Genomic DNA, 12595 nt, shown 5'->3' with positions numbered 1-12595 from the left:
AAAAGATAGGAAAAGCAAGTGTCGGTGAGGATACAGAGAACCCTTGTGCACTGTTGGTGGGAACTTAAACCGGGGCAGCTACGACAGAAAACAGTATGGAGGTTCCTCAAAAAATTAAAAATAGGACCACCATATGACTCAGCAATTCCACTTCTGGGTATTTATCCAAAGAAAATGAAAACACTAGCTTGAAAAGATATATGCATCCATGTGTTCCCTGCAGCATTATTTACAACAGTCAAGATATGGTAACTGTCTAAGTATATATCCATCGATGGATGAATCGATTTTTTAAAAAATGTGATACACACACACAATGAAACAAAATTCAGCCACTGTAAAGAAAAAGGAAATCCAGCCACTGGCAGTACCATGGATGGACCATGAGGGCACTATATGTGAAGTAAGTCAGACAAACACAACATTATCTCACTTACTTTGAATATAAACAAACCTGAGCTCAGAGATACAGAGAACAGACTGGTGGAGGCCAGAGACTGGGAGTGGGGGTAGGCAAATGGGTGAAGGAGGTTCAAACACATAAACTTCCAGTTCTAAAGTAAGTGAGTCCTGGGAGTGCAATGTACAGCACAGTGACCACAGGTTATATCGCGCTGCACATCTGAAAACCGCTAAGAGAACAGATCTTAAAATTCTCATGGCAAGAAAAACTTTTCCAACTGTTTACGGTGACAGATGTTAACCAGATTTTAATGGTGATCAGCTTGCAATGTATACAAACATCAAGCCATTATGTTGTACATTTGAAACTAATATGATGTTGTATGTCAATTATACTTAAAGTTAAAAAGAAAGAAGAAAATTAGGTGTGTGGAAATTTTTGTGTCATTCAAACAGCAAATAAAGTAAGTAATCTGGGACTTCCCTGGTGGTCCAGTGGCTAAGAATACACACTCTCAATGCAGGGGACTTGGGTTTGATCCCTGGTCAGGGAACTAGATCCCACACGCTGCAACTAAGAGTTTACACGGTGCAACTGAAGACCCTGAGTACTGCGACTAATATCCAGTACAGGCAAACAAACAAATAAATATTAAAATAAGAATAAGTAATCAGAAGCAAAAAGTAGCTGCCCAAGGATCTAAGAAATCTCCCTAAATAATGAATTTCAAGCAATTGCATTTTAAAAAATATCATTTCAATTTTCTTTTCATTTTTAAATGAAAACTTATAAATCGATGGAAATGTTAAAGAACAAATACTAAACGTTAGTAGGTCAATAAAGTTTGAATTGTATAATTAAAGGAAAAAGTGAAATCTTGGTATTTATGTTTTACAAGCTATTTTATACATGGCTAAGTAAAAGAAATATTCCCTATTTCATATCTTATCGCCACTTTAAAAGAAAGTGCTTCTCTCTGAGGTACTCATTACCTATTGCTTAGTGTAGTTAGTAAGGAACTTCGTGAAGGAACTTCAAGAGAAAATATTAAATCCACAGAAATGTACGTACTTGAATGGACTTTCAATAGATGTTGTTGTGACTTTAAAGTGCTTGTATCTCCTGGCATTCATTCTTTCATTTGTAGTAATACCTAAACATGATATCTAAGAGGCAAAAGAAAGCAAACCATTAAATCTCTGAATATTTAATATAAAATAAATTTAAAATTAATTCTCAAGAGGATTAGGATGGAGAAAACAATGATGAAGTCTGTCTTTGCTTTTCCATCAGGAGACATCAAGCTGGTATACATGAAGTCATCTGTCTCTATGAAAAGTAGCTAGCTAAACAGGGAAATAATTTTTAAACAGGCAGTGTATGTGGAGAGACAGATATTATGTACATACTACTACTCCATCGGCCCCTTTAAGCAGGAGATTTTTAAAAAACCCTAATTAAAAGGAAAGGGCTTCCCAGGTGGCTCAGTGGTAAAGAATCCGCCTGCCAAGGCAGGACACAAGAGATGCAGGTTCGAACCCTGGTCAGGAAGATCCCCTGAAGAAGGAAATGGCTACCCATTCCAGTATTCTTGCCTGAAAAATTCCATGGATACAGTAACCTGGTGGGCTACAGTCCATGGGTTGCAAAGAGGCGGATATGACTGTGCACACACAGCACACACAGAGAAATTCCACGTGTATCAGTTTTCTTAATTAAGAAAAAATCCTTAACTTAAAAAATTAAGTTAAAAAAAAACGCTTGAATAAATACTGATATTTGCAGGTAATAAAATATTACTATTCAAACACATACAAAATTAATGGCATCATCAATCTAAGCTCACAGTTATATCCAATTGGATGTATGTAAATCAGCAAAGACAGAAACAATAAGCTTCATCAAGAGTAGTATTGCAAGTCAAAAGTTCCTAATATGAGAAGAGGGAGGAGAGGTGGAAAGACAGAGGGAAGAAGAAAGGAACAGCAAATTGAAAATTTTAACTCTTGAAAAAACTTTAATTATTGAAAAGTAGGAGTGGTTATAAAGAGGATACGCTATTATCTTTTAAACAAGGAGTGAATTTTTAAGAGTTCTCGGCACACTAAAGAACAAAGCATTTGCACATACCTGATACATTTGACACATGAGTAATACAGCCACCCACATGAAGTGAAAAACACTGTTCAGAAACATCCAAAACATCCAAGGTGAACAGGTGGCAATTTGAGTAATATACGTCCAAAATCCATCCTTGGTGTAACTGGTCTCACAGTGGAGTCCCCAGTCTAAAATCAGAGCAGACGTACTCAGATTTACTCGATAATCATCCAGGCCCCTTGTGGATGATTTTGTGGTAGGTACCACTTAGAAAACATGACCTAAGAATTTAACTGATGACTTTCAATGCAAATATTTTTGTACTCATAAATAATCCCCTTATCCATTAGTGAAAAAACATAAAGAACAGAAAGGAGCAGCCAATCTTAAAAACAAACAAACCTGTACTGTAACAACAGCTTTTATCTGATTGGTACTGCATACATAGAATACTTTAGAAACATTTCCTTTATACAAAGATAAGATGATATATACATTTGAGACTTCTTTGGAGGGAAGGCACATAATACAAGATCACCTCGGGGAGGAGAGCTTTTTCCAAAACAAAATTTACTCAGAGAGCCGCTGCCATAAAGAACTGATGTTATTGCTGGACTATGCTCTTTCTTAGGGGTGTTGGACTGCCAGAAATTAGGTAAAGATCTCTAGCCAAAACTTTCTGTTCATCTCTATTTGAGGAACTAGCCTCCTTTTTCATTACGGTATTAATAATAATAGAGATTATTCTTAATATCTGTGGGAGTAGGAAGACTAGGAAATCATCCAAGACTTATTTTCAAGTCAGTATCTAATATATCTTCATGCTAAGTACCAACAAGGCCTGAAGGACAGTAACTAATATTTTCATTCAAATTCTTTCCAAATTATGTTCTCAATGCAGTAAAAGCCTATTATTTCTTCTAAAATACTAAACCACATGATCAGTGAATGACAACTTATTTTTAACCTTTTAAATATTCCCCAGTAGACAGTAATTATACCTTACTCTTCAAAATATTTCAAGTTCTGTGAAAACTGAACTTCAACTGGATTTTCCCAGCTGTTTTATAAGAAAGAGCAAATAGCATAATCCCAAAATTTACAAACTACTAAAGTAAAGCAAGCATGCAACGTGAAAAATGTTGGTGTATTTTACCCAGCTTTTCAAAGCCTATTAAAAGATAATTAACTGATAACTCTGTTGCTTATGCTCTACTGAATGTTTGATAGTTCTGTATCTATTTTTTCATTGTAGTGAAGTGCCTCAGTTAAAAGACATTTGTCATTATAGTGTTTTTTGTTAATATGGTAAAGCATGAGGTTGCAAACATTTGCTTTAAGAAGATAAAAATTACTAACTGTACTCACAAGAAATACAACCATAAATCATCCAGCAGATCATAAAAAGCAAGAAGAACAGGTAGCCCATAAAGTATCTATGGTTGCCTGCACCTAAAATACAAAACAGAAGCAATTTTTTTCCAGCTAAGAAAAAACCAGACACATACCTAGAGATGATGCTGGGGTGGGGAAATGCCATGAATAGTGAGATACACACTGGACAATAATCACATGTTATTCATTTTATAAAATAATTGTCAAGAAAACAGTTGTTCTAATCAAAGTCTCTAAATAAAAGAATGCTTACAATTACACACAAAGATATAGTGACTGAAATGAAATGCATTCTGAAGTCAAAAGTCTTAATGAACCAAATAAATCACAATTTTGAGCTTTAATTCCACTGTGTGCTTTGAGGTTTAAACAACCCTATTTTATCTTTACTTTTATAAACTTTATAATCCAACTTTTTAAAGGTTTCTCCCCAAGAGTCATACAATCTTTGTAACATTTCCCTGCTGTCCCCTCATAAAATCTCCATGGTCGTCTCTCAGGCCACTGAGTCCACTTCCTTAGACTGTACCATCTGAACACTTAGGTATGTAGAGTTCTTATCTGTCATTCTTCTTTGCCTCTGTACATAACAGTCTTGCAGCAAATTTTAATCATCTTACTTTCTCTAGTTTAACTAAAAGACAACACAACCTGCATCTTTACTGATTTCACTGCTGTCCAATGGAGAAAACAGGAAAGAGGAAGTACCGGAGAGAACTGATAAAGAAATTTTATCAGTCTTTCCTAGACACTGATTTTGTTTTTCCATTTATTTTTATTAGTTGGAGGCTAATTACTTTACAATATTGTAGTGGTTTTTGTCATACATTGACCTGAATCAGCCATGGATTTACATGTGTTCTCTATCCCATTCCCCCCTCCCACCTCCCTCTCCACCCGATCCCTCTGGGTCTTCCCAGTGCACCAGGCCCGAGCACTTGTCTCATGCATCTAACCTGGGCTGGTGACCTGTTTCACCCTAGATAATATACATGTTTCGATGCTGTTCTCTTGAAACATCCCACCTTCGCCTTCTCTCTAGACACTGATTTTATGATGAATTTTTCCCTCTCTCACAACTGAGCTGATGTACTGTGAACAAGAAAATAATTAGGGGAACGAAGGGTGTTGCATGTTGTAAGAACGAAGCTTCTGCGTCTACTTGAATATTGTACTTCATTAGTTACCTAAAGCAATATAAATGAACAATACATTTAGAAATTACTTACCTAGAAAAAAAACTTTAGAAATAAAACCTTCAGATGTGTTAAATGTTTAAAACTTTTACATGTTTTAGAAATGAAACTCACCCACACAGTTGCCCACCCACGGGCAATGATGGTCGAACTTCGCTATGCAGCGGTTGCACACACCGCAGTGTTTGGACCTCACTGGTTTCCGAATCTGTCAACAGGCACGTGGAAAGGTTACAGAGGCACTGGACCTAAGGCATAAAAGCTGGACATTTCCTCAAAATACAGTTGTGAGAAAAAAGCACTGGACCTAAGGCAGAAAAGCTGAACCTTTCTCAAAATCCGAATCTGTTAACAGGCACGTGGAAAGGTTAGAGAGGCACTGGGCCTAAGACAGAAAAGCTGAACCTTTCTCAAAATACAATTATGAGAAAAAGGCACTGTACCTAAGACAGAAAAGCTGAACCTTTCTCAAAATACAATTATGAGAAAAACTGTTTTTTGAAAAGGATTACACCAAGGTTTCCAAAGGAATAGATCCAATCAAAAATCATTCTTGTTTAATAAAACTTCAACCGTAACAACAAAGATGAAAAAGAAGGCTACACTAAAATATAAACTCCTTGCTGTGTGGACAGTCAAATAAACAAACAAACAAATAAAAACTCCCAAGGTGGGGCAGAACTATCAATTTACAAAAATAAGAATCAAATACCAATCTGCTATTGCAGTGAATGGTACTATATTTAATTCATAACCCTTAAATTCCTCAAATATCTCTTCCGGCTTCTTAATGAAAATCTATCACAGTGAATGATACTGGTTGCTGCTTAATAAAATGAAACTGTTCCTTAGCAATAGGAAAAGTCGTTAGAAGTGAATAAAAGCAGATTTTAAAATTCAAATAATTAATAAAATGTCTTCCCAGAGCTAACAAATCTAGCAACAACAGCAAAAAAAAACCCCAGGAAGTGCACGCGTCTTTCAGAGCCTCCTCAGATCTCATTAAGGCACAGCACTTTACCCTGCTGAAGTGCAAGACCACTATCTAAGAAAACACAACGTGCTGGTGAAGTTTAGGCAGTCCCTATTTGTTCTAAAAACAGAAAATACATTATACAGCTCTTGACAGGCAATAAAGAGTTAATTTTCATAATGCCTTCTGTTTTAAATGTTGTGAAATGCCCTTCTCTCCACGACTCTAAAGCAGTCAAGTGAATACAAGAACTCTTAGTGATCTTCAAAGAGCTGTTAGTCCCAATGCTGGATGCATGACAAGAGCTAGAGTTCTAACACTTGCTAGAAACAAATTTTATAATGCCCTTCATTGGTGGTTCAACAAAAGCACTGTCATTTCCCCAACACTTTACATAAGCATGCATGATTCTGAGGGTACTAAGAAAAAGGCATAGGTGCATTATGTGGCTCTTACCTGTACTAAAATTATCTGTGGACCCAAGAAAAAGCTAAGTTATTCTTCACCACAGATATGAGACTAAATCCATCAGCAGAAAGAAGTAAGATATACCAAACAACTTCTACCCTAACTTGCAACTCTCAGCTAAGTCTCCTCTTTGGGCAACAGCTATGAAGGAATTCTGTACAAAAACTGACGCAAGGCTCCTGAACACAACAGATGCCTTAGTTCACTTCCAGAGCAGTTCATTTTCAGGAAATTCTGATTTGTGTATGTCTTCTTACCTATTTGTCAAACTGAAGAATACCCAAATAATTACAAATACCTCTGTCAGTTCGAGTCATTTTATAATACGACATGCTCTTGATTTTACAATAGCAAATTATCTATCCAGAACTACAGCTTACTGTAACATAACACATAATGAAAACATTTATGCTATAATGACAAAAGTAGTCTTGTTCTTGCCATCAGATATTTACTTAATAACGAAACTGTATTGAGCAACTCTATATAAAAGAATCTGTTTGCCTTATGGCAAAAACATCAGCAATGTATACTTGACTTTGTGGAACAGGATAATATGTTCATAAAATAGTAGAATATAAAAATGTTCTAAATGTTAAGAATACAATTCTGCAAACTACCCATTGTAAAGCACAGAAATAAAAATATTTTTAAAGCATTCTTTAAAATACAAAAGAATCAGTACTCTAAAGTTGTTAACAAAAATAAAGCAGTATATACAGTGAAAATCCAAAATCATAACTGTCTGTCGAAGAATGTTAAGTGAAACAAAAGAATCTGTAGAATTAGAGCTTAATTTCAAAAACTCATTCCAGAATTCTCAACTAAGTCAATTATTCATTATTATTGTTAGGATGTTAGTTCAGTTGCAGTGTGTAACTTAAACGTATAAAAGAAGATTTAGTTTCAAGCATGATTTGGGGATATTTCCATTTCCATACAGAGAAACATGGTTTATACAGGAATGCTATATGCCACAGAAAGACTGTGGCAGTCCATACATTTCCCACAAGAACTCATTACAAAAACCAAGCAGAAAATCCCTAAAACACAAAACTGTTTTATTATCTATGACCTGGCTGAATATGGTAACTTCTACTGTCAATGATAAAAGAGTGTTCTAATTCATAAACACTCTAACACAGATGGATAACTACTCTAATGTTGTCTTAAAGGTTACCTAATTTCCCCATCGTGGCCTTTAAATATAAGAAACAATTTTCTTAAAATGTGATTAGGATAACAGCATATTAGGGAATCATGGTAAAATTTTGATTTTAAATACTTTATTAGTTAGCTTTGTGTTGAATTACATTCTGAGAAAAAAAAGAATGAATACAAATGAATGACAACACTGAATCGGAAATGCAGTTAAGGTATAACATCAGGGGGAAGGAGAACACTGGGAAGAAGATATCCTTTCACCATCTTTCCTCCTGTCCCATGATCCAAAAGCCTTCTGGCTGGGGGATCACTGAATGTGCCCAGTGAAAGACACTGTTGGTTTCCCAACTCTCTATGCTATGCCACTGCTAAGGGAAAAGGAGAAAGGGAAGAATAAAGAAAAAAATACTACCAAACAGGTACTGCAGAATATACTGAGGTCCAGACTTCCTGTCTCTGCAAGTTCAACTATTGTCTGTGAATTAAAAAAAAAAAACTTCATTCAAAACAGAACGATATTCATCAGCTATTATTCCATCAATATGAGTGTCAATAGGCACTACTAAATATGGATAACCAACAAGGACCTACTGCACAGCACAGGGAACTATACTCAATATTTTGGGATAAACTGTAAGGGAAAAGAATCTGAGAGAGAATCTATTACTCCTCAGATTACACATATAAAACTCAGAGACTCAGTGAGCACAGCTGAGTCACTGGGCTGTGCAGCTGAAACATCAACACTGAGAATGAGCTACACTCAGCAAGAGCATTTATACAAGTGTCAACACACACACATTTATCTTTAATTAACCAACATTTTCAGCTGAAAATTATAAATTTCTTCACTTACTTCTGTTATTTTACTATAATCTGAATACAGAAATTTTATTTCTTGGATATATGAAAAAGCAACCCTAATCCTAAGTTACGGGAATAAAACTAAATTACCTAAGAACTAGTCTGAATGGGTTTTGATGATTAAGAGATAAATGTAAACCTGAATCCAAAAAGACTTGAATCTTCGGAGCTAGATGATGACTTAAGAAACCTGGCAAATCAATTAGCAGTGAAGCCTGTGGCAACCTGGGACACAGAGCAGCGCTCTGGATGCAGACAGAGAGGGGCAGACTGTACGGGACCGCTGGTGCCTCACTCACTGTGGGCAGAGTCACATCAGGGTCTGCTCCGCGCTCTGGATGCAGACAGAGGGGCAGACTGTACGGGACCGCTGGTGCCTCACTCACTGTGGGCAGAGTCACATCAGGGTCTGCTCCGCGCTCTGGATGCAGACAGAGGGGCAGACTGTACGGGACCGCTGGTGCCTCACTCACTGTGGGCAGAGTCACATCAGGGTCTGCTCCGTGCTCTGGATGCAGACAGAGAGGGGCAGACTATACGGGACCGCTGGTGCCTCACTCACTGTGGGCAGAGTCACATCAGGGTCTGCTCCGCGCTCTGGATGCAGACAGAGAGGGGCAGACTGTACGGGACCGCTGGTGCCTCACTCACTGTGGGCAGAGTCACATCAGGGTCTGCTCCGCGCTCTGGATGCAGACAGAGAGGGGCAGACTGTACGGGACCGCTGGTGCCTTACTCACTGTGGGCAGTCACTCATCAGGGTCTGCTCCGCGCTCTGGATGCAGACAGAGGGGCAGACTGTACGGGACCGCTGGTGCCTCACTCACTGTGGGCAGAGTCACATCAGGGTCTGCTCCGCGCTCTGGATGCAGACAGAGGGGCAGACTGTACGGGACCGCTGGTGCCTCACTCACTGTGGGCAGAGTCACATCAGGGTCTGCTCCGCGCTCTGGATGCAGACAGAGGGGCAGACTGTACGGGACCGCTGGTGCCTCACTCACTGTGGGCAGAGTCACATCAGGGTCTGCTCCGTGCTCTGGATGCAGACAGAGAGGGGCAGACTATACGGGACCGCTGGTGCCTCACTCACTGTGGGCAGAGTCACATCAGGGTCTGCTCCGCGCTCTGGATGCAGACAGAGAGGGGCAGACTATACGGGACCGCTGGTGCCTCACTCACTGTGGGCAGAGTCACATCAGGGTCTGCTCCGCGCTCTGGATGCAGACAGAGGGGCAGACTGTACGGGACCGCTGGTGCCTCACTCACTGTGGGCAGTCACTCATCAGGGTCTGCTCTGCGCTCTGGATGCAGACAGAGGGGCAGACTGTAAGGGACCGCTGGTGCCTCACTCACTGTGGGCAGAGTCACATCAGGGTCTGCTCCGTGCTCTGGATGCAGACAGAGGGGCAGACTGTACGGGACCGCTGGTGCCTCACTCACTGTGGGCAGTCACTCATCAGGGTCTGCTCTGCTTTCAGGGACTGGGTAAACAGCTCTTAAAACAATTTAACTGCCTCTGGTCTAATTCTCTACTTAACATGACCTCTTTGGATTTTAAATTCGGCTTCCTAAGTACTGGGCTATAGATGAGGGGTGCCCTGGATCATATATACAAATATGTTTGTTATTAGAACAATTTATCTATACTATCAACCAGTTTTCTGGCCTTCTAGTTTACATGGTTTTTTAACAAACATTTATTTAATGGATGCAAATTTTTGTGCTGAAGGTTTACAGAGATGTTTAAAATACTTTATTAGTCCCTCAAAACAACCATAATCCTTAGAAAGGAGAGAAACATGAAAATTTTAAATGTCATTTTAAAATATCAAGGAAGTATAAGGACAGGCATCTCAAGAGCATCAACTATATACATAATCTCAGTTTGGTTTGAAATTCCGTTTCTTTGTATTCTCGTATCTGCTAAAAATACTGATAATCTGGCAATAAAACACATATAACTAGTTAGATTGCATCTTGCTACCTTTTTCTTTTGTTCTTCTGTGGCTTTAATAATCCCTGGATCTGATTTCCAAGATTTTCCAAAATTGTAGAAAAGTGCAATACTATTGGCAAGGAATGGAAGATGGATAAATAGAAAATTGAGATGTGCCTAAAGTTAAGGAATCTAAAGAAGCAATGAAGACTAGTTATTACTATAGATAAACTTATACTCTGCAAGATTTTATCACACATACAAAAAAACCTAGAAAAAAGTACAAGATGGTTTATTACATCAAAATGAATTCCATCTATACATGCTAGTCTATTACATCGCAACAAACACATTTTCCATTGTGCTCATAAGTAAATGTAAAAAACAGAAATGTCAAGTGTTTACAAATTTTAAACCATGTAGGGTAAGCTTATCTGACACTTTTTTAAAGTCAGTGAATACATTATTTTTAAATGATCATTACTTCTTTCAACAAAAACGAAGGGCTTCTCATGTCCAAAGTAATTAGCATACTACTTTATCTATATTCATTAAAATCTATGAAACACTTAGATAGCATACCCATATATTTAAAAGATTGTTTTTACATTCTCTTCATTGCCATTTTTGCCCACATTCAAGTTGACTTTAATTTTAGAAAAAGTATTTATAAACTTGCTTAAAACAGAAATACTTTCTTTGGTTACATTTTCCTTCCTAATAAAAACATGATAAATGTACCAGGCACTTATAAATGTTAAGTGAAGCATCAAAGACTACTTTCAGTAACACTGGGAAAAATAACAACATTGCTAGAGCAACACATTCTTGAGGCACGGAACACACCGTTCCCAAGACGTGACCCAGGTACCAAAGCTGCCCACGACGTTTCCGGGAGAGTGGGGCCGCCACTGTGCCAGGGGAGAGAGGAAAGGCCTCTCTCAGAGGTCTGGGATGGACGCGATGGCCGGGATCTCCGTTCACACACTGACTGCACGAACCGTGCACCCCCACACACCTGCTGGCCACACCCCACCAACGACTGCCTCAGCCACATCCTTGTCTTGTTACTGCTTCACAAATGCATTATTGGTCTAAAAGGCATGAAGATTCCTACTCCGCTCATCTATTAGGTCTTCATTATTTATGAAGGCCCCTAAGTACATGTTAAAAAAAAAAAAGATTTAGTAAAACATATATGCCAGGAATTCCTTGGTAGTCCAGTGGTTAGGACACCACATTCTCTTTGCCAAAGGCCTAGGTTCAATCCCTGGTGGGGGAACTAACCCCACAGACTGCAGGATGCAACCAAAAAGAAGAAAAGTGTATGCTTTTCTCCTGTTTAAAAAAAAAATATTTTATGTAGTACAAGTATCATACAAATATTCTGTAAGATTTTTAGGTATTATCATGTATACACACTCTACATTTCTCATGGAAGCACAGTTTAAGAAAGAACTATTTTGTAAATGAAACAAACCTGTATTTGTTTGGTAAATACCAAAACACTACCCAACCACTTAAAATACAGGAGGAAAATAAAAGAAGAAAGAGAGCAGTTAATATCAGCTGCCACATATAAATGTGATTTTCCTGCCCGGTCCCATTTACTCCCACCTTTCACCATTCTCATTCTCCAAAATCCATGGGTACAGCCAGCACAAGATACACAGAAAGCCAAATTTCCACCTCTTTCAACAGCCAAAAAATAAATAAAATAATAAAGCTTAAGAATAAAGCTGGATAAATGTTATGTGCAAAGAATGCCAAATGCTGGCATTTTTCAGTGCAGAATCTTTATTATAACAGTTTGAAAAAGTGCTAACAAATGTAACAAATATATACATCAGGTTCTTGCTGTTGTTCAGTTACTCAGTCCTGTCTGACGCTTTGCGACCACATGAACTGAAGCCTGCCAGGCTCCTCGGCTCATGGGATTTCCCAGGCAAGAACGCTGGAGTGGGTTCCCATCTCCTTCTCCAGAGGATCTTCCCAACACAGGGATTAGACCCACGTCTCCTGCATGGGCAGGCAGACTCCTTACTGACTGACTCACCGAGGCAGCCCACCTGCCATTTAGGCTGCACAAAAACCCA

General features: G+C 38.5%; 1 protein-coding gene across 2 annotated transcripts in view; it reads right to left on the bottom strand.

Moving 5' to 3' along the window:
• The window catches only part of ZDHHC17 (zinc finger DHHC-type palmitoyltransferase 17), a 101037-nt gene that overhangs the window by 6311 nt on the left and 82131 nt on the right, over positions 1 to 12595 (bottom strand). For both annotated transcript variants that reach the window (XM_070454234.1, XM_020886155.2), the window contains exons 11-16: positions 10548 to 10672; positions 8112 to 8174; positions 5209 to 5302; positions 3872 to 3955; positions 2534 to 2691; positions 1475 to 1569 (exon numbers count right to left, since the gene is read on the bottom strand). In XM_070454234.1, coding sequence (XP_070310335.1) covers positions 1475 to 1569; positions 2534 to 2691; positions 3872 to 3955; positions 5209 to 5302; positions 8112 to 8174; positions 10548 to 10672 — 619 coding nt within the window. The remainder of the gene's footprint in view (positions 1 to 1474; positions 1570 to 2533; positions 2692 to 3871; positions 3956 to 5208; positions 5303 to 8111; positions 8175 to 10547; positions 10673 to 12595) is intronic.

Source organism: Odocoileus virginianus, chromosome 24 (assembly GCF_023699985.2).
Source record: "Odocoileus virginianus isolate 20LAN1187 ecotype Illinois chromosome 24, Ovbor_1.2, whole genome shotgun sequence".
Taxonomy (NCBI): Eukaryota; Metazoa; Chordata; class Mammalia; order Artiodactyla; family Cervidae; genus Odocoileus; species Odocoileus virginianus.
Note: the sequence above shows the minus strand (reverse complement) of the source record. Positions and strands in the feature narration are given on the sequence as shown.